The sequence below is a fragment of the Dermacentor silvarum genome, chromosome 7, assembly GCF_013339745.2.
Source record: "Dermacentor silvarum isolate Dsil-2018 chromosome 7, BIME_Dsil_1.4, whole genome shotgun sequence".
Classification (NCBI taxonomy): Eukaryota; Metazoa; Arthropoda; class Arachnida; order Ixodida; family Ixodidae; genus Dermacentor; species Dermacentor silvarum.
In genome coordinates this window covers 124,636,427-124,659,589 of record NC_051160.1, presented here as the reverse complement: position 1 = coordinate 124,659,589, position 23,163 = coordinate 124,636,427, and the positions used below count along the sequence as shown (strand labels likewise).

At 45.1% G+C, this 23,163-nt stretch overlaps 1 protein-coding gene across 2 annotated transcripts; it reads left to right on the top strand.

Annotated features, from left to right (window-relative positions):
• The first annotated feature begins 688 nt into the window (after window positions 1-688).
• LOC119458416 (boophilin-H2) lies at window positions 689-20,557 on the top strand. Of its 2 annotated transcripts, XM_037720253.2 has the most exons (4): window positions 689-805; window positions 10,122-10,316; window positions 11,334-11,384; window positions 20,252-20,557. In XM_037720253.2, the coding sequence occupies exons 1-4, from the start codon at window positions 751-753 to the stop codon at window positions 20,455-20,457; spliced, it is 507 nt and encodes a 168-aa protein (XP_037576181.1). In that variant the 5' UTR covers window positions 689-750; the 3' UTR covers window positions 20,458-20,557. The 2 variants fall into 2 exon arrangements, with proteins under 2 accessions (XP_037576181.1, XP_037576182.1); XM_037720254.2 differs by lacking the exon at window positions 11,334-11,384.
• Window positions 20,558-23,163: the final 2,606 nt, after the last annotated feature.

Sequence of the window (23,163 nt, the reverse complement as noted above, 5' to 3'; positions counted from 1 at the left end):
AAACACTAGAATTTGTTAATGCCGAGCACGCGAATCATCGGGGCATACCCTGGAACAGGTATCATCCCTGTACAATGATTACACAGCTACTAAAGTGTGGAAAACCTAATACATAACTGTTAAAACAGCTTTGGAAAATGACTGTGAGTAGGCAAATAATGAAACTCCTCCATCTCCACTCACTAAAACTGGACACGTGATCCACACCACGGGCCACTCAAGACAGAAGTTTGAGCAGTACAACTTTGCATGTGCTTTATATGTTTTTTTTCTGCTCCTTCCACAGCTAGAACCTCTGAAACATTAGGATTGATCGTACTGCTTGTCTGTTTGCGTGACCCTAAGAGAAGATGGACTTGCAAAGGAAGTGTTTTTCCCCACAGCGTTTGGGAAGGAAGAAAGGACGTCAGTTGTTGAAAACCTGGGAGAACAAGACGCTATTTTGGCTGACTGCATAGCTTTGAACACCAGACCTGTTCACTTAAATGCATAAATTGCAAATGTTATTCTTGTGGTTTGTCTGATTACCAATATTTTCAAGTCTCTACAAGATTTCGCTTCCTGGTTACGCCGCAACAATGCTGCTGCAGGAGCTGCTTATCAGGGCTCATTGTTTCACGCATCCACGTGACATTGTCGCTTCTTGGCACCCCTTCCGCAGCCAGATAACCAGCTTGAAAATTCCAGAGATGAGTATTTCTGCTTGGTATAAAGGCGTAGCTCACAGATGCTGCTCACAGTTATCAGAGAATGAACGACAGCATGAAGCTCTACGTCCTTCTAGCTCTCATCGGTACTGCCTTGGGTATGTGTTTCATAAATGCTTTTTTGGGGTGTATATGAGTGATATATCCTCCTGAGATCGTAACACAACTATGGGATATAATCGCTCTTCAAGGTTGCTTTTATTGTCTATTTATGATGTGAAGTTGTAAGACAATTTTGAAAATCTATATACCACGGTTTGATGCCAAAAACTTTGTCTCCATGTACGTGAAAAAATATCTCCATTATCTTCTCGTGTTTTCTATGGTAAAAATTGCATTTAGTTGCCTAAACGTAGTGGTGAAGGTGGAACTACGTGTAGTACATTGCCATTTTGCGGCCGCGTCTGGTATTTTCAGGCAATATCAGTGATTTATAAATGCACCTCAAGGTTGTTTTCGGCCCTACATCAGGAACGGCACATGGGTCTAGATCAATTCAGTGTCAAATTCCTCAAAAGCGGGTGACAATAATATTAGTAAACGCTTCTTAAGAGTTACACATGCAATGTACTTCATACCCAGAATAACCATTTTGCGTGATAGCTTCCGAGCGAATTTGGAAAAAAAACGAAGAAGGCAACGTGCATTGTAATGTACAAGGGGTCTAGGAGGATATAATGACGCTATATAATGTGTAAGCATTGATATGGCAATTGTAACCTTGCGCAAAGCAACATTAAAGATCAAGGCATTTTTTCTGTGAAAACTTTGCGAACGTTTATTAAACAGTATGCCCTACACGGTTACTGATTTAAAATAGCATCCCGAAATGCTTGAGTCTAAGTACAAATGCAGGCTTTCCTGCTGCATAGGTAAGATAGGATCGTCCATGGTATTCTAGGTAAATATGAAGGAATGAATATTTGAGTAAATGTGGGGCCGCGATGACATTTCTTCCCGGTACGAACGCTCTGTGGAAAATTGTAACCATCATATACGTCTCTTTATTGTTCTCAGGCAAAGAAATCAATTTTTAGGTATTTGACGTTTAGGAAAAAAAAAGCGCGTGCAGCAATTTTCATAACATCCACCTTTGTAGCATTGTGTGAATTTGTCGCAATTAGATGGCCCTCACAAAACGCTTTTCCGATAAATAAAATCAATGTTACTTTTATAAATGGCGTCTGATAAATGGTCCACGTGAGCGTTGAACTATAATATATGCTTCATAAAATCACAAGACCGATTTTTTTGTCAACGGTTGTGGTGATCTCATGATCAGCATCGTAAGCAAAATCAGAAGCAAATGAGTTATTGGATACTTACAATACTGCACAGCGTTGTGAACGATGTCAATGTATAAACAGGACAGGATTTTATAATGGCAGCCTATATAGGCTAGGACGAGAGATGCGTTCTGCGTCTCGCATCCTTATTAACATGACTTACGGCGCGTCTACCCGACCATTGTCTCCCTGACTTGAAGAAGAGCTAGTAGTAACTCAGGATTTAGCTCTCCATAAGTAAAACGCTTTCCTTTCTTACAACTCAAGCACGTGTATTGGCAATGTCTTCATAGGTTCTACGGAGCCTATCGGGTCAAAGCTCTTTTTGCGCCTCACTCAGGAAACATCACCAAAGCGTGGTTTCTACTGTGCTCTTCACTGCGTACGCGTTCGTCTATTCTCACGTAGCAGTAGGGCGTGCCTATGTTTTCTTGCACTTAGGTATTGCCAGTGCACTGAGTCCCCCTCAAGAGTGCACAAGCTGAACAAGTTGTACATGAGTTGCTCCGGGTCATAGTTTGATGTCATGCAACTTAATGTCGTCGGCGTTGGGGCACTCTCAAGGTAACATCTTCGAACGTGCTTTACACAATAGCCACGGACTAATCACCATTGCTTCGGGTGTAACATCAGTGCCCCAGGATGCGAACAACTATGTGATCCTCACTACCTGGCCGTGTGCAAATTGAACGCGTGTTTAAATGAGTGAACTGAATTGTACGCTGAGGCAAGCATTGGCGCATTAATTTTTTCTGCATTTCTTCGCGCATGGCTTTTGGTTGTTACTGTCGTCTGAGGCATCAGCGTCTACCTCACACGAACACTTGGAGCGTCGCGGGCTGAGAGAGTCTTAAAAATGCAACACGTTTCCTACTTCATGAACCACTTGGCGAAGTAAAAAAGAATATGGGATTAAACATTTCACCCGAATACTGTTTATCGCATCACAGGGCACGGGAATTGCGATAAGGTTTTTTTATTTTTTTTATTTAGAAAGTCCTTACAGGCCTCGTGAGAGGCATTGGGTAAGAGAGGCATTACAAAAAAAGGAAAACAGCATGCATAATTGGTACATAATATACATGCACGATTAATTGGCATAATATTGAATCATTTCCTGCGTACGCTGGATGATTACACAAATATAACAAAAGGTACCGCTCACATAAGAATAGGCTATTCAGTGTCGTATACATAAGAATACAAAAATAGCAACTACAACAAAAAATAACAATGTACCCATAAACGGAAGGGTTACATCAGTATTGCATAAAAATATATTGGACTGGTGATGTTCTAATCAGAGAAAAAAAAAGAAACATAGTAATGCAAGAAAAAGAGCAAAGTGATCCCATAAACAAAAAAGCTAACAGAAGGCATATCATAAAGAAACATAAGAAGAAGGGGACACGCATTTTTGTCGAGATTACGCAATGAAATGCGAGATGAGGACCTGGAGAAATTTGTCAGGATTTTTTTCGGAGACTATGGAATCAGGAAAGGCATTCCATAATGGAATGGCACGGGGAAGGGCCGAGACCAATTGAATGCGTGAGTGTTTCCGTATATCCGAGTGAAGCTGAGGTGATTATGAAGCCTGCGTCATGTGCATGGTGCAAATTCAAGCCGCAAGGCAGAATTCCTATCCACATGAACGTACTTATGAAGCAGAGATAAGAAGCGATGTCACGACGGATACTGAGGAGCGGAAGTGAAATATCCAGTTTTATTTGCGAAATACTAGAATTGTACGTATAGTTAAGAGAGATAAACCTTGCGGCCCTATTTTGGACAGATTCTAATAAGCTGGTTAGGTTCTTATGGTAAGGTGACAAGATTGTAGAGGCAAATTCGAGCTGCGGGCGAACAAAAGTTTGGAAAGCTAGCTTACGGATGTTGGAGGGTGATTTGCGCAGGGTTCTACGTAACTACTGCAGTGACCTTGAAGCATTAGCACATATGAATGTAATGTGATGGTTCCAGGAAAGGTTTGGCACGAAATTAATTCACAAGTACTTGTATGAAGTGGCTGGGGAAATCGGGTTGTTATTTATGTGATAAGAGAACATAGAGATGGAGTTTCCGGGCAGCCTGATAAGCAGCCAGGGATCTCTGAATGGTGCCATGTTTCGCTTTTGAAGGCGAAGCTTAAGCGTCCTCCACATTTTATCATGGATTGTGCTTCCACATTTAGGGCAGCTTGAAGATTACATTCAAAATATAAATCTTGAAAGTCGAATGAATGCTTGGATACCTGCTCCAAATAGGCTTGGAAATTCCTTAACTAAGTATCACACTTCTTGAAAACCTTCCTTACACGCTGCGGCACAAACTTGCTTTGAACAAGAATACATTTTGCACCGATTACTGGAAATTGTGGCAAGCATTCGGCACACAAGGCTGGTATATATCTTTCTTAACATAAGTGTTTTGTTTCTCTGAATAGCTATATGAGTCGTCATTGATAGGTGTTGTATTAAGGCCGCCCCAGCTGGCATTATCGAATCTCCCAGGAGTAACATCTATCCATGTCACGATGCGTGTCCATGTGTTTGTACAAACTTTCCGAAGCTCATGACGTTTTATGTTTCATTTCACCGATCATTACCTGATCCAGATAACCATCATGAGAAAAGCATTCTTTTTCGAGATAACTGCGATAAATAAGGTTTATATTAATCGAACATATCTAAATAAGTTGCTTCTCCCAAGCTCCTTTCAGATAGGTTAATTTTTCGTACGCTTAACAGGAACTGCATGTGTCATATTCGTGGATCAGCAGCTACAACCTTCTGATGGCTAAACAATAACTTGCTGGTGCAGATTCCACGCCACGTACGTAGCCGCATTCTCGATGCAGCTGAATGCATACTTAGCTTCCATATGAAAGGGTACCAAGTAGCCAAAATTATTCCGCGGACCTCAGGTGCTCTCATAGTTCTACGATACGCTCAACTATTCACGAAATGAAATGCTTCCACACGGTTTTTGGGTGGCCGGCTTGTTTGCCGTTAATGCATGAACCTCAAATGCACTTTGAATGAACTTATTTCTGTGTCTTACCCATTTTCACCAGATATGGGACAGGCCATGGCCATGGTTGACAGTAAGGGCAGTGTGTCTTGCCAAAATTTTAATATGACGGCGCAAGTTGAAATACATTTGATGTTTCACGGCAGCCTCAAGTGGCGCACACACACTGACTTTCACTCGGGAACGATGAGAGCACACACTCTCATCTTCCCCGAGTCCCTGAAGCGTACGGTGGTGCGCCTAGGTGGTCATCTATCAGACTAACATGGGATGCATCACATGATGTTGTTTTCAGCTGGCCAGTGATTTATCTTGTTGTCCTTACCTGCAGATAAGTGTGTTATTGTGTGACTTGTATGTACATTTAGTCTTGTATAATCCTGCCGCGCACATTGCTCCATTTTTTTTCTGAACAATCTTTTCAAGGGGGGGGGGGGATGCACATGTCCTGATGTCGCGGGTGCAGTACGGTGACAATACGAAGACGACGACGACGCACAATGCTGGCGCTAGTGCATCAACAATAATTTGTCGACGACGAAGTTGGCGCGAAGCTGCACTGCGAGGCTACATGAGAATCCCAAAGAATCAGCAGCATCCACGAGGACAGACAGACAGACAATGAACTTTAAAAAAGGTCCTGAGGAGCACCGCCGCCCTTCGTGGCGGCAGCGCGGCGGGCCGCTCCCGCTTGGGGACGCGGAGGCCGAGCCTCACCGCCGGGTCGTGGGCCCACTCGACGGCCCTTAGCTGGTGCAGTAGATCAGAGCTCCGTAGCTCGGAGCTCCACTCTTCCTTGGTGATGCGTTGAAGGACACCACCGCAATGAGGGACACCGCCAGAGCATGTGATCTAAATTGCTGCGTTCGCCACAATGTGGGCAGTCGGGTTCAAAAGTGTCCGTGTAAGAGCTGAGAGTGGACAGACTACGATAAGACCTCAGTCAAGCTCCGGCCGGTGAACGTCGACAGGGCGTCCGGCTGCTGCCGACATACAAAAGGATTGAGGACATGCTCCAATCTGTTGTTCGCGCGTTCATCGCCCTGCTTGCATATCATGCCCACTTCACTGGTGAACGGTTTTCGTGTGCCTTGAACGTTTGCATGGACTTCAGCTCTCTCTTTTGTGTGTTTTACGTTTTCTGGGCCTGTGTACATTAAATATAGTTTGTTTGCTGTGCAGCTTTACAAGCGGCTCCTTCATTTCCGATGACTTCTATCATCGTGTTTTTATTTAGTTAAATAATCTGAACTCGCAGCTTCGTCACAATAACTTGCATCGGCCTGTCTCCTCTGACCTTGCTTTCAAAAGACAATGAGCCGTGTGCCAAACATCTTCCTCCTCCAGTGTTCCTGCTATAAAACAACAAATGACGCTAGCTGCCTGTCATTCAGTGTTGGCCGAAGAGATTTGCCAGCAACGTCGTTCTCAATACTAAAACTCGGCGATAAAAAAAACTTGTTTTTGGGTATGGTGTGTTGCCTTTAGGCAACACTCGTCAACAAAGGCTTTATTACCGGCACATCTCGCTTACCAGAATAGCATATAATATTATTTAGCATCTATTGTTTTCGTGTCTCATAATCTTTCTTGAATATAACTCGTTGTTTTTATTATAACAGCACGGCTTTCGTAAAACTTACTCTGTTGAAACACAACTAGTAACCTTCGTGCATGATATAAAGTCATTCTGGATAATGATTTGCTAGCCGATTGCGTTTTTTCTCGACTTCTCCGAGGCATTCAACAAAGTTTGCCAGAAACTGCTGTTATGCAAACTTCGTCGGTCTAAAATTGACAATGAAATTTATGTGTGGATAGAATTTTCATTCTTCATTGTTCCCAGTTTCTTGGCTAACAATACTAATTCACGACTCAATGCTTTAAACCCCGGTGTACCGGCGGGTTCATTGTTTGGTACGCTCCTCTTTCTACTGTATATAAATCATTTACCTTTTCTTTGGTTAGGTTTTCACTATTTGCAGATAAGTGTGTGATGTTCAGGAAAATAACTTGTGACAACGACGTAACAATCCTTTAATCTGACTTTCACGCAGCCTGTTCTTGGTGCAAGAAACGGCTAATTTAATTCAAGATTACTAAGTATGATTTATTGCGTGTATCCCTATTGACTAACACACTTCCTTTTTACCGATTTATTAGCACACTCTTGCAACGTGTCTCTTCATATGAGTATCTCGACGTATGTACCTATCATATGTATTCTAACTTGGAATGTGCACATAGATCACTTTATAAATAACGCAAACCGTAAGCTCGGCTATGTTCGTCTCAATTTTTCCAAATCACCTTCTTTCTCAAAACTTCTCGTATGTAAATCAGTCTTCAGATCAAAGCTTGAATATGCTGCACTAAAATGGGATCCATTTCAGGAATACTCATCGCATGGCATTGGAATGGTTCAGATCAATTCTATTCGCTTTATTATCTCGGAATATAGTCGTACCAGCAGTATAACAGCTAAGAAAGTGGGTCTAAACTTACCGTCTCTCGCAAACCGTCACAAAATGGATCGCTTAGTCCTTTTCATGTCATATCACCGCGTGCACTTGAGTAACCAACGAATTCTTCCTGCTCAGCAAGTTTCCGATCGACTGGAACACATAAATAACGTTTGGCCTGCAGTCGTGCCGAATTGGTGCCTTCTTGAACTTGTATATACCACGTACATCGAAAAAGTGGAATTATCTTTCCTCAGAAACGGCTAAATGCAAGACTGCGAGTTGTTTATGGGTACAATAAGTGCAATGTTCTAAGTCCACATTTAATAAAGTATCAATTACTGTGCCAAGCTTTCAATTTCTTTGAACCTGGTATTGCGTATTACACAAATGCTGTATTCTTACTATAACTTACAGTAATAATGTAATGGCTATTATTGTGTAAATAGTAATGACAGTGTTTTGCAGCTAATCCTTGTATCAGTGACCACTTCCCTGTCTAATATCATTTTTGATTCTGAAGGTAACTAAATAACAATTAAAAAAACGAATACGTGCAAGAAAATCTACCTTCAAGTGAGCATTTATTTAGGCATACGTTGCAAACTGCTTTATTTGGATGCGAAGAATGTCATTAACTGCACAACATAACCAGGAAGAGCAGCGGGTGATTTCCATGCGCATATATCGTGTCGGTACAATTTACGAACCTGAGCGATGTTACCTGGGACGACCCATTATAGTGCCAGTAACCTGTAAACCATGCTGTTTCGCCTGCGTAATCGAAGTTATAGCTTTGCGCTTGGAGCTTAGTACGAATGGTCCGTCACTTATATGAGCACTCGGAAAGGCACCGTTAGTTATACAATATTTAACCAGCATTACTGCCCGGTTGTCTCGGCACCAGATTTAACTCGTGCTCATTTTGTTAACAAATGTAAACAAATTATTAGATTTATCAATCCGCAATGACCTTCCTGTTGCTATGGCGACGCTCTTTAATGATAAAAAGACGATAAAAGAGTTAGTTACTTTAAGCAGTTTAATAAATAAATAACTGTGGTTACCTGAAGTATAAATAAAAGATTGTTGCAGTTTATTTTCATAAGAAGACAAACATTTTGGACAGGAGGCATCGTAATACAAGCCAGTTACAGTGAAATAAAGCCGACAAATGTGCCTCTAAATATTCTCTTCAGTCACGTAACAACGTAATTCTCATGACACCACATTCGTTTATTTGTCCACAATACGACTTAGGTGTCATTGCTTGTTTTGACACGTGATGCTCGCATTTCCTGTTCTCCAAAATCGCATTTTTATGCGATACAAGCGCGTCCGATTGCTCATGTACAATGAACTACCACAATAGCCTTTAATTTCCGGTAATTACCTCGTTTATCCGAATCCATCACATGCGTCTCAAGAGCGAGCGCGAGCTCCGGCGCTTTATGCCCGAGAGCTGGTGACATCGCTCCTCCTCGCGGCTTTCGCGAGCAGTGAAAGCTTTCCGCTCCTGTCTCAATGTCACGCGTACAGGTGTTCCTTCATTCACGGTACGGTTGAGGTGTCCACCGAGAAGTGAGACGGTTACATCTAATTTGCTTTCCTGTCATTCTAAAAAATTCCGAGGAATAACTATGTCGAGAATGTAACACAAAGTATGAGCAACCTTAGTTATAGGAGAACTTTAGCGCCGTGCAGACTACATATGGTAAGTGCGCTCACGGGCCGCCAACGCAGGCTGCGGCGCCGGACGCAGACACCGAATTTTCTGCGACACGGGGCCCTTAACGATATATCGCGTTAAACCGGGGGTCCCCGGCTGATGACACAGGACGGCAACTTCGCCAGTTTGTCTTCCTATACTATTAGCATAAATACAAACGCGAACAAAGTGAAAATGAGTATACAATGCGTTGTTCCGTGTTTAGCTTCGTTTCCACTTGTAATACTCGCGAAATTCAGATCCTCAAACGTATCTTAGGAAATGCCACTGTTTTGAAACAAGTTCAAAAATTCGCCGTGGTTGAACGCGGTTAAACCAATTTTGCGGAGTGATAGCACAGTTTTGCTTGCTCTGGAAAGGGACACAGACGCTGCTCGGCGCCGTCAGCAACTACCTCATCTACAATTGCACCACAAGACAACATACAGATGCTGCTCAGCGCGACAGCAGCAGGGAGAGAATTGACCTTCGTGCTGCGTCTGGCTTAAGCGCGAACTAAGCGTCGAAAGCACAGCGCATACGAAGCTACCAGCACTCGACGCATTTTCTACAAATCGCAGATTGCTTTGCAGATGAGGCCCGCGTGACTGCGCACTTTGTCCACATCACAGATCGCTTTCAATATATGAACGCCCACGCGGCGTACGCAGCCACCGGTATAGTGGCAGGCTAAGTCCCAGTTTGACGTTGGCTGAGTTTGAAGGTCATATTTGCGGAACCAGGCGTTTTCTGGCTTTGCACCTGGAGCAGTAGAGATATCGCTCTAAAAAACCCCTCTATGAATCTATTGCACGTTACACTCCCATGTAATTATGTGCACAGTAGGCACTTTGATCAGCTTTTATCTGTCCGAATTTAATTTACGCTCGTTGGATATACGTTCAAGTTCACATGTTGCTTACAGCGGCTTCCGGCATTCCTGACCGATGTCGACTGCCAGCACACCCTGGATTCTGCAAAATGCCCTGGCTCAGGTGGTGGTTCAACGCGGAAACAAACCAATGCGAAGAGTTCTACTTCGGCGGATGCAGCGGAAACGCAAACAATTTCCAAACCAAGGAGCTCTGCGAAAAGACGTGCATGGGAGATCAAGATCAAAGTGAGTATGAATTTTCTGTAGAAGATTGCGCTATTACGACCATCAGAGCCTGATATAAAAATACATTTTTAACTGGGGTGCATAAAACCTGGTAATAAACTTGTTTTCTCGATTTACCCGTGCCTCTAGCGGCAATGAGACAAAGATTTGGTTATAGGGCAGATGTCGGTGAAATGAACTATTCGGCAGCTCGAAACTGTAATGCAGGCAGCAACTTCCGATAATTTCTAAACTTATCGTGATCCTAACAACACCTAGATGTACAGTCTTCCTCTTACTAAGGCATCGATATACAGGGTGTTCATATTGAAATTTTACGGAATTTTCAGAAATCGACTGTGGCGCGTAGCATAATATTATCATTGAGCTGGGTTATTCGATGAGGCGGACATATGTATCACGAGAAATTGAATCCTATATTCAACTAATTAAAAATACTCACTAATTAACTTCTTAGTTAATTAGTGCACCTATTGCAATTTGCGAATTGTAGCTGGTGAGCTTGTCAGGCGTATCCACTTGGAATGAATTTCGAGAATGATACCAGTTTGGAGCAATGCGCCTTCAAACTCGCCCTTAAAAATGCAGTATTGTTCCACATAGTCTTTTATCAAAATGCTGTTTAATACATTAAAGCATAAAGGTAACTGGAACGCCCATTTCACAATTACCGCTACACGTTTTAAATAAGCGTGACTTCAAGAATATGTCTTGTCGGTACGTTGCTCGATTGCTATTCGCATCACCGTCGGCAGTAATTGTGAGATCAGCTGTGCTGTAATTTTTTGTTCTGTGCTCTCCCGATAACACTCTGCCAAATGTGCCTTTAGACGGCATCCTGCCAAGATCACAATTAGGTGCACACACTGTCTCCATGCAGCGATTAGGTAATTTTTATATGGCGCTCCGTCACACTGTCCTGACGATGTCTTCCAGTACCGTGTATCAGACGAGCAGTAGAACCTTATCTTTAAACGAAGTCTTTCTCGCTGAACTTCTTCCTGTTTTTTTTTTCAGATAACCAACGACATCGCAGGGCCATCAGTGACGAGAAAGGGCCTATAAATTGTAAGTGCAGCACGATACTCTCAAGATAAATACGGCAATTACGGCGCTCACGGGGATAAATGTAACATATAGCTTCAGCTAAACGCATGAAATATTGCTGAAACGTCCCACACAGTTAGCAATAAAACATGTATTTTGTTTAGTGCCGAGTATCGATGCAATATTTATTGGTGTCTTCCGAGATTAATGATAACTGCGCGTTCTCGTCAGCGGCAAAGAAAAGTAAGAACGATTAGGAGTCGACCAATTAGGAGATCACCAGATCAGCATCCCCTCGGAACCTGGATAAGAGTGCATGCCATCAAGGTCCTTTTAAAAATAAATTCAGGATCCATGCTTTTTCAATAAACTGCGTTAATCAAGCAAAAAAATTTGCTTACGCTGTTGTTTTCCTTGTATCTTTGCCATTAATATTCTAGCCATTTCTTATTAGCTTCGACCGTATATTCATTTAAGTTACCTGCACAAGTTCCTAAGGATCGATGGTCTCGGGCGGGCTACATCGTACTCATTCGTCGCTGAATTGATTCTACAACACTCTACGAATACATGCTCATTGCTATGTGCACCGTTTGGCATGCTATTCGCGAATCATCTTGATCCGCAAACAATGTGACAGCCTTAACCCCTTTCAACAGCAAAACACTGTTGTTTGAAATGTCATAAATTTGTTTCTTACAAATTCCTCCTTTCCTATTTGATATACCTAGTTCCTTAGATATTCTCCTCTCCGTAGCGTAGTGTTGTTGAATTTCTGACGTTATGCTAAGAAACATTCTATCTACTGCTCAGCGTCATGTATGTGTGAAGCTAGTATTTTCCTGGTTTTCTTTTTTTTTACCAGTTAGAGCCAATTATTTTCCTGTAAACGTAGCTAATCAACTAATTACTTTACTATATTCGTAAATACCGGTTTGTGATTATGATTTGTATTGGCATATCCTTAATAACGGTACGGCAAGAAATAGTCACTTAGCCTGATCGAACTATTCAGGTTTTATATATCTATTGGGTCTAGCATTTTCACTACATCCACTTCATCCTCTCTATCTCTATTAAAGCCACTATCTCTATATTGCCTAGTTACCTAGGCCTGAAATGACCCCTGCTCTGTCGATCTCTTGCTTGCTGCTTTGCCTGCTAGTATAGATAGTACTCATGTGACGTCACGCAGCCATATCGCACCGCGCTGGTACCCTAAGATGGCGACTACGATGACGTCAGTGCAACGTATTATCACGCGCAAACTGTTTTGCTTTTTCACGGCGATTGTTTTTCACCGGTTTATCATTGTTATCGCTCTGACGTTCGATGCAAGACGCGCTTTTTGTTGCTGTTTCACCGGTTTCTCATTGTTATCGCTCTGACGTTCGACGCAAGACTCGCTTTTTGTTGCTGTCATGCTGTCAGGTTCCTTGCTTACGCCCCTTCTCGGCCTGCAGGTACCCCAATATGGCATCCGCGATGACGTCCGTGCAACCTATGTATACTCTAAACGTGTCTTGCTTATTTTGACCGCTGGCCAGTTATTGCTTCCATCCCCTTTTAGTACCAGCGCTCCTCGTAGGTTGGTATTCCCCATGAGTCTTGCTGAGTGTATATCCTGGCATTCCATTACGTTGTGAGAAGTCGTTGACGGACTTTTGCTGCAGCAGAGGCTTGTGTCGTTCTGCTGTAAGCATTTTTTCCTCTATATTTTTGTCCAGAGGCAGCCAGCTTAGGCCATACACAGCAAGGCACTACGCTTTATGTTATCGTGCAGATTTTCTCTGGTATTTCGTTCTTGCTGTAGGTGTAAATCTCCACGAACTTTGTCTGTATCATTCGCATTCAATTTACCGCCTCTGTTTCTTTCCATGTCTTTTTTCGTGGCTCCTTGTTGTCTATTTCCACTTTTTCTGGTTCAGTGCGTGTCACCATTGTGCAGAGCGCGAAAACGCTGCCGACGCGCTCCAGAGCCAGCCAGCGACGTCCAACGATAGCTGCTGGGCTCGAGATAAGATTTCTCTGGGCATGTGCGGCCGACGCATCTTATCTCGAGCCCAGCAGATTCCACGCAGTGTGGCAATCGATGTTATGCGAAGCATTTTGAAGAGAGCTGGGCCGGTATTTGTAGCGATGCCTTTCCGGTAATAATGCCTTTTCGCGCTTATCGCGCTTTGTCAGTGGTCGGAGGGACGTTCTGCTGGCCGTGAGCGGTGGATGATAAGACTAGAGTAGAATAAGTCATAATGCCTCGCTACAAAATCGCGGCCCTGGATATCAAACGTCGTTTGCGTTTTTGTCAGACGTTACCAGATGGGCGAACATGTTTGCTGAAGGAGCCGCACGGGACACAACTTCAATCGCATGCTATACACATGCAAGTTTGACTGCAATGCAAGCAGAAGTGCACGTAAATGCACCACGTTGAATGCCGACGCAGGAAAGTGACGAGCACAAAAGCGTTATATGTTGCTTATCGAGGAGGGAATAGAGATGAGAGTGGTATTCCACTCATACATAATTTTAATAAAGCTTATAAACACCGTGTTTCGAATTGGCACATAGCCATTATGGAGGATTGTCCAAGAGCGAGCCCGTACTTTGTCATACATATCCAGTCGCGCAAGAATGGAGTAAACCAAATAGGAGAAATTAAAGGCATTCCAAGAAGCCCTTGAATATCATTCTATTAAGAAGTATGTGTGCTTCAGAAATCGATGTAACACTGACATTATTTACGCAGGTTCTTTTTCAATATTGAATGTTGCAGTACGCATAACATATGTGCGCTCAGTTGTACCACCTCGTCGTCATATCGTAGTGCTATTGAAGGCGTAGCATCGGGCGGCACATACCAGCAAGGTTTACCCAAAATATTGTAACGCCTTGGTTGAGGCAAAATGAAGAGGAGGACGACGGAACTTTTTGGGTGCAGAGTACAGAACGAAACCGGTGCTGGTCTGATTTCCTAGACTCTCGTCCGTCACCTGTAAATAAACACGCCTTATCCGTAACAGTTTTGTGGTGGAAGGTGCAGGGTACTCAACCACGCAGCACGGCTCGGCAACCACCTGGTCTGCGTCGAAGCCGCCGCCTTGCGGGACTGCCGCCGTTGCCACTGGTGGTCAACATACCTCGCGGTGAAGACGGAACCCGGACTGTACCAGTTCCTGCAGCTGCAGCCCCTGCCCTGGTTACAGCGTCCCCTTCGGTATCTGTTTCAGCCGCGGCTGGTCCCTGGCAGCGTCAGCACTTGATAGAGCCTCGCACATTTGGAGGCAAGTCTGGCGAGGATGTGGATGAATGGCTTACTCACTACATACGGGTGAGCAGCTATTACCATTGGGGTGCGGCAATTCAGCTGTCCAACGTCGTGTTTTTCTTAACGGACACGGCACTTGTGTGGTTTGAGAACCATGAGGACATCCTCATGACCTGGGATCGGTCCGTGTCGGAAATAACGGAGTGTTTTGGGGACTCAGTCGCGAAGAGGAAACAGGCTGAACAAACTCTGCTGCAAAGAGCGCAAGTGTCAGGCGAGACGTGCACGACGTATATTGAGGCTATATTAAAGCTTTGCAAGACCGTCAACCCTCGCATGTCAGAGGAGGGCAAGGTCGGCCACCTCTTAAAAGGAATTGCCGAGAATGTATATCACTTCCTCATCGGCAAAGAGAAGCTTGGTACAGTAGCTAACGTCATACGGCATTTTCGTACATTCGAGACCCTAAAGATGCGGCGTATCACGCCTAAATTCGGTCGGTTACCGAATGTGTACCGTTGCGAGTGTTGACGATTACACGTCCCTTGATCTCGCGTCTACGATACGTGAGATTGTACGGGAAGAGCACGCCCGACACGTGCACTCGACACCTTATGATGCTGCGCCAATCCCAGCCCCCGCTCACCATGTTTCTATCGCTGCAACGGGCGTAGAGGACTACAACTACAGTTCTCGTTCGCCACCGAGGCCGCAGCACAATCATCAGCCAGAGTCGCGGTACGAACGCCGCTTCAGCTATCCTCGTCAGCCGACCGCCACACGCCAGGAGCCGCGTGAAGATGCATTTGTCCCACAGCGTCGCGACAATGCTTTTCAGGAGTACAGTGCATATCGTCAACCTCCTGTGTGTTATTGTTGTGGTGCTACCGGACAGGTAGCTCGGTTATGTCGTCGGCGCAGGGAAACATCACGATACGATCCGCCATCAACGTTTCTTCGCGCCGGCAATTATCACAACAACGATCCCTGGTCCGCCTATTCGAGGAGCACCTTACGACAAGAGAATCAGCGCTATAGTTCTCCCGCTTCTGACCGTAGTTGGACACCTCCGTCCGCCCGACTGCGCCGCTCGCCTTCACCGCGACGGCGGCTATCACCACTGCCACCGCCGGGAAACTAGCCGGCGCGACCGATGGAGGTGAGGTCGGACAAAATTACTTACCTCAGATGCCTCGGCCAGTTACGATGCTTAAGAACACGATACACGTGTTAATTGATGGAGTATGTGGAACTGATTTAGTGGACACTGGTTCAATCATTTCTGTAATGAGTCGTTCCTTAAAGATCGCATTGGCCGCAAAGATGTTGATAGGCACGAATCTACAATATTTCGTGGTGTCGGCGGAGAAATACTTCATCCTCTGGGATTTTTCATCTTTAAGGTCTTGTTGGCCGGAAAGGTGTTCTTAACTGAGTTCCTCGTTCTGCAGCGGTGTACACACGAAGTTATTCTCGGTATTGACATTCTCCAAGAGTGTGGCGCTTTTGTCGACTGAGGCACCAGTGAACTTTCAGTTAGCAGGGAAGTTGTTCCTGCCCTCGGTGATGAGCTGCCGCCCGCGGAAGACACACTGGTTGTTTCCGATGAACTGACAGTGCCACCATGGTGCATGCGGTCAGTTGCCGTGTTTGCTTCCGTCTCTGCCGTATATCCCTTTGGTGCCATCGTTCAACCTCTCACCGGTCAGTGTGCTAAGAAAGACATCTTAGTGCCTCGCTGTATTGTGTCAATTAGCAACCGAGCCACGTTTTTGTGGTCACTTAACTGTTCGCCAGTGCCTGTTATACTGCCTCGAGGAATGAAGCTCGCCGTCTTTGATGGTGTCATCGGAAATTCTATCGCTGCCGTTGACGACGAAGAAGATCAAACACGCTTGGCCGTTCGCCAATGCAGTTGCTCCTACGAGTCGCAGATTATGAGCATGGTTAGTAAGCACCTACGGTCACACGAGCGGCAAAGATTGGTCGAGCTATTGGAGAGACATGCTTCTGTGTTTGACTTCTGCGAAAAGGAGAAGCGACCATCTCTACTCTGTTCTCGAGCTCAGCACAGGATCGATACAAGTTCTGCTCATCCGGTCCGGCAAAAACCTCACCGAGTGTCGTCATCGGAGTGGACGGTTATTGCCGAACAAGTTCAGGATATGCTGCAGAAAGGCGTTGTTGAAGAATCGTGCAGCCCTTGGGCAGCACCTGTCATTTTGGTTAAGAAGAAAAACGGCTCTTCGCGGTTTTGCGTTCATTATAGACGATTAAACTCCCTCACCAAAAAAGATGTAGATCCACTACCTCAGATAGACGATGTCATCGATTGTCTACATTCGGCTTCCTACTTTTCTTCACTAGATCTACGATCAGGGTATTGGCAGATCCTTATGCACGCTGCTGACAAGGAGAAGTCTGCAGTCGTGACACCCGATGGACCGTATCAATTTAATGTTATACCGTTTGGGCTTTTCAATGCCCCCGCTACTTTCGAAAGATTTATACACTCGATTCTGCGCGGTCTAAAATGGGAGGTATGTTGGGAGGTAAAATGGGAGGGACGCCCGTTTAAACCTCGTTTTAGACTGCGTCGAAAAGGCCAGCTTGGTTTTGAATTCTAAGAAGTGCCGGTTTGACGAACGACAAGCATTAGTCCTTGGTCACCTGGTTGACAAAGATGGTGTCAGGCCAGACCCTCGGAAAATAGAAGCAGTCAGTCCCTTTAAGCCACCTCAGTCACTAAAAGAACTACGCAGCTTTCTGGGATTATGCTCCTACTTTAGACGGTTCGTGCCCGAATTCGCGGACACCTCTTATCCATTGACAAGTCTCTTGCGAAAAGACAGCCCACACGAGTGGACACCTGAATGCGACGCGGCATTCTCTCAACTCAAATTTCTGGTGACATCAGTACCCATTCTTCGGCACTTCGATCCGTCTGAAGTACACATTGACGCCAGTGGAATCGGCATAGGAGGAGTGCTTGTTCAGTGCCATAACAATGAAGAGTATGTGGTGGCCTATGCGAGCCGTTCTCTCAGCAAGGCTGAACGAAACTACACTGTGACAGAGCATGAATGCTTAGCGACTGTATTTGCTCTTCAGAAGTTTCGTTGCTACCTCTACGGCCGTCCATTTACAATTGTAACTGACCATCATTCCTTATGTTGGCTTGTTACTCTCCGTGCTATCTCTTTGCACTCTCTCCAACCCCTTTATCCCCCACCCCAGTGCAGGGTAGCAAACCGGAAACTGACTTCTGGTTAACCTCCCTGCCTTTCCTCTCTCGCTTGCTCTCTCTCTCTTACCCTCCGTGATCCCTCCGGTCAGTCTAGCACGCTGAGCTTTACGACTCCAAGAATTTGACTCCATTTTTTCGTACAAAAGTGGAAGATGTCTTGGCGACATTGATTGCCTTTCTCGCCTTCCTCTGTCCACAACGGAAGATAACGCGGACAGTCTCGACACCTGCTTGGCTGCTGTGTCTCACTCGTTTCCTGACGCCACCGTCTTCCAGCGGGAACAGCGCAATGACTTATGTTTGGACGCCTTATTCGCTGATGCCTGCAGTCGCAAGGCCAGTGGTCGCTTTTCTCTTCGCGATGGACTGTTATACAAGACAAATTACTGAGCAAGTGGCGCGCGATATTTACTGGTTGTTCCCCAAAGCCTGCAATGTGACGTTCTCCGTGTCATGCACGATGATTCGACGTCAGGCCATCTTGGATTCATTCGCACCTTACATAGAATACAGGAGTGGTTTTACTGGCCTGAGATGCGACATTCTACTAAATAATATGTGTCGAGCTGCGACAAGTGCCAGCGTCACAAGCGACCTACAAGCGCTCCACAAGGCTTTCTTCATCCTGTAGCGCCGCCTACTACACCTTTCGAGCAAGTTGGTATCGACCTGTTAGGACCGTTTCCACGGTCTTCGAACAACAACCGTTGGGTCATCGTCTGTGTCGATCACCTTACTAGATACGCGGAAACCTCTGCCATATCTTCCTCCACCGCTACTTGAGTCGCTGCCTTCTTGTAACGCTACGTAATTCTTCGCCATGGTCCGCCTCGGGTAATGATCAGCGACCGTGGTCGCCTATTCGTCGCCGACGTCGTGGGATAATTTCTTAGACTCTGCACTTGACAGTTCCGCCACTCAACACCATATCATCCCCAGACAAATGGACTTGTCGAACGCACGAACCGCACCCTGACCAACATGCTGGCTATGTATGTATCATACAATCACAAGAACAGGCATGACATCTTACCATTTATTACCAATGCCAACAATACAGCGAAGCACGAAACTATGGACTTCACACCTTTCTACCTACTCTATGCTCAGGCACTGCGCAGCTGTCTCGATACCATTTTCCCCTTTACCCACCACACAGAGGACTCTGTTGCCGAAACTTTGTGCCGTGCTGAGGAAGCCCGACACATTGCTCGTCTGCGTACACTGGCATCACAAGATCGCTCCTAGGAGCGGTATGACCGCCGCCACGACTCAGTGTCATTCGGAAAAGGTGACTTGGTGTGGCTGTGGACACCTCAGTGCAGACGCGGGTTATGCCAAACGTTCTTGGCTCAGTATACCGGTCCCTTCCCCATCAAAGACCGCATTAGTGATTTAACATACGCGGTCGCCCGTGTAAGGTCACCAGGACGCTGCTCTAGCGCTATTCAACTTGCGCATGTTACGCGCCTCAAGCGGTATCACACTGTCACTCAGCTCTAACTCCCATGGTAGGCTTCGTCTGCGAAACGGGGAATGTAACGCCTTGGTTGAGGCAAAAGGAAGAAGAGGATGATGATGGATCTTTTTGGGTGTGGAGCGCAGAATGAAAACGGTGCTGTAGTGTTTTCCCAGACTCTCATCCTTTACCTGTAAATAAACACGTCTCATCCGTAACGCACTAACGCGCTAACCTGTGCTAAAGAAGGCGTCCGTGGCGTAATCGCTACGGTAACGGGCTTCTGTGCAAGATATCTGGTTTGAATGCTGCGTCGGTCAATATATATGTATATATATATATATATATATATATATATATATATATATAAAGAGAGAGAGGGAGATTGATCCGTAACATCACGGCGACCAGTGGCTAAAATGGCCCATGCCAGGTAGCATATATCAGCCCGTATTTTTAGACGGCACAATCTTTTGCATTGGCCCACCAGAACGGCTGCAATAACCGATGTGGTAAAGTGGTACTCACTCGCTAAGGAAGACACTATCTTTACTGCACTGAAATGTTTTAATGTCAGGGAACAAGAGATACATTACATTTCCGTCATTCGCTGTAATATTGGAGACACCGCTCGTTAATAATGATCGTAAGCAATTCCTGCTTTGAGGGATGGTTTGCTAGAGCGCTTCCGTTCGTGTGCTAACCTGCAGATCCTGACCGCGCAGGCTACAAAATTTAGACACTGCGTCAACGGAACAATATTAGCGGAGAGCAGACGGCGCCTTATTAGGGCCTGAAACGCTCCTGCAAGTTCTATGGTCGATGCATAGTACTGAACGTAGGAACGTATTTAAATGCGGTGGTGATTCATTCTACAAAATCACGTAAAGTTTTTTTTTTTTTTTTACTTTCAGCATTCAGCGGATCTGTGTGTCATAGGCCACCGTACAGCGGTCCCTGCAGGGCAGATTTTTCACGGTTCTACTTCGACGCCAGCTCGAACTCGTGTCGCACGTTTGTCTACGGTGGCTGCAAGAGCAACGGCAACAACTTCCAGACCGCGAGTGAATGCATGCAAGCTTGCGGAGCACGAACGGCATCCTTTCCGAAGCCACGATGAGGCAGGGGTCAAGCATATCTGAATGCTACCAATGAAAGTAAAAGAAGAATCAATAGAACATGTACTATCATGGTAAATATTTAGTGGTGTGATTTTTTTCTCGCTGGCGCTTTCTTTCAAAGATGGGTGTGTGTTGAATAAAATTGGCAATGCTGGCCGTCGCATTTTTTTTAAGAAGCTCATAACGCGTGTCCATTTCTTCACAAGACAAAATTGGTCTGTGGCTACTGACAGTTCTTTTTATTACGTGACATATCTATACATGCACGTGATGTGACGGCGCGCAAAAGCCTGTGCGTAACAAGCAATAAATTATTAATAAGCTGCTCTTTCCTACCTTAGCAATGCGTCGCTCTCGTTTCTTAAGCCAAACATGACTTGTTCTGCAACTGAGTTGGTACAAAGCGGGAAAAGCGAAAAGTGAAAAAAAAAGGCCGGAATTGTTTTTAAACTCAAGGTCTTAAGGCTTCTGCGCTCATTGTAAGCGCTGAGCGCAACGTAACTTTAATTTGGACGCAGAGGTTACTTAACACCTAAAAACAATGTTTACAAAAGCCTCTGTATCGCATAAAATAACAGAATACAACACTTTCCTCTAGTGTAACGCTGCCGGCTGCTGTAGATTGCTGGTGCCGCCTGCGTAGCAGCACGAGTTTCTGCAGTAAATTCATGCTCCAAAATCAAATACACGCGCTATGACAGTTTGATGGCCAAGCGTACGTTGTGCCGTTACATCAGTGCCAGAAGACTGTTTTCAGGAGTGACTTTCCTTGCTCCTTGTTCCTTTGTTCTCTGCACTTTTTCTTTTCTTGCTCGTTTCATAGTATCAACGGCATGCGTACTTGGTTCTGCTATCGCAAAAAAGTTTGAGTGACACTTGTGCTCTCCATCTCGTCTACCCTTGGTCCCGTGTTTCGAGGTTCATTGCCTAAATTCAAGAAACGGAGTGTTTTTGTATGTTTTGTTTTCAATTCATTACCATTATACAGGACCACGCCGACATTTGTGGCGACCGTGGACCCGGAATTCTAAGCGGGATTAAGCGAGACGCAAGAGCAGGAGAGATGTAACGTAGGCGAAGTGTAATAACTCCGAGGACACCTAAGCCCTTCTTATGAGTTGTGAATGCGAAAGCATTAACCCATTAGCGCCCACTCTACTAGGACTAGTACACTTGGTTTCGCATCCCTACGTCTTGAACAGCTGAAAACTTGCTTTGGGCTATTTCTGCTCCTTGTACCCAGAGGGCACGCACTCACCCTAACACAGGGTAGAATCTAATGTTTATTCCATACCTAAAAATTGCATGCAAATTCCAGCAAAACTGCGGACTCGTGAGAAATTGAGATGTGTACTCGCTTTTCATTTATGTCTTTTCTCATGTTTTATATATTTGCGTTAGGCTTTTCACAGTGTTTGGCACATATGTTGAGCGTGTTAGAAACAAACTGTCGGAACAGTGGCTTGATTTCAAAGAACGGAACGCGCATTCAAATTATGGTGTACTAGATATAGTACACATGGTGTTTACAGTTACAAATCGACACTTTTTTGTTAGTTGTGTTCCAGCATGAACACAGAGTTTTCCTACGGAAGGAAGCCCTTGTTTCTCTTGCGCAATGCTCTGCATGCAGTTGAAAGTGCAGCAAACATAGAAGAGGACACTGATTTTGTGATTGTGCCACGAGAACCAGCTGAAGATATGGATGAGGAGGAAAGCGACGATGGCACCCATGCTTTCGCCGTGAACGACGTCTGTGGTTGGTGTAGGTTAGCAAGGCCTGCAACAATATTCCGCCAAAATAGTTTCATCGCAACAGCACTGTTGGCGACACCTTAGCCACATTCGCGATGTCGGCGTTGCAGTTTCAATGCTTGCTGCGTGTCACCCTCAAGTTTGGACCCTCATGGCTGATGGTCACGGTCACTAGCCCGAAAAGAAATCAGAAAACAGCTTTGATGCCAATTTTTTTCACGCCCGGGCATCGTGGAGAAGTGAGAAGTGCATGGCAACTGTGTGCCTCAGAACAGGGTCACAGAACACCCATAGAAACTTAGAGAAGGGAAACTGTACCTTCCACAGTGCAACGGAAATAAGCGTAGCGGTGGCGTTGTGAACTAAAGTATGCGACCGAGAGATGGCGCTGGCAGAATCGAAACTAACATCATCATCATTACGTAGTGAGCAATATGGCCGCTACGGTAGCGGTTCGTAGGGCTGGTCGCGCTGCTCGCTCGCTGGTTTTGGACGTTTTGTTACCGCTTTCGGGGCGGTATTCGTGTGTACTGTACTATAACATGACTACAGATATCTGTATATGTCGCCAGGTGACCGAGAGGTCTCAACTGGCAATAAAACACTTCAAACAAGTAAGCTTACATTGTTTATTGTCAATGGTGAATGAGGCAGTACATGCTCACAATTTTCGTACAGCTCAGGTGGACTTAATGTTGTCCGTCACCGAGTTTACAACATACAGAAACACAGATAACCATCTATTTAATGGAACGCAAAGCTGAAATCGAGCGAAGTTTTCTCATCGTGTTCGGCGTGCCGTAAAGCAGGGCGAACGAAGGTTCAGACAGTGATATGTATGCTGAGCTGCCGACGTTTTACATTCTCTGCGTTTACTGTCAGCAAGATAAGCTCGAGCTGCAATGTCCCATTGCTCTCGTTGCACGAAGTGTAGGAGGAAGGGGGGGGGG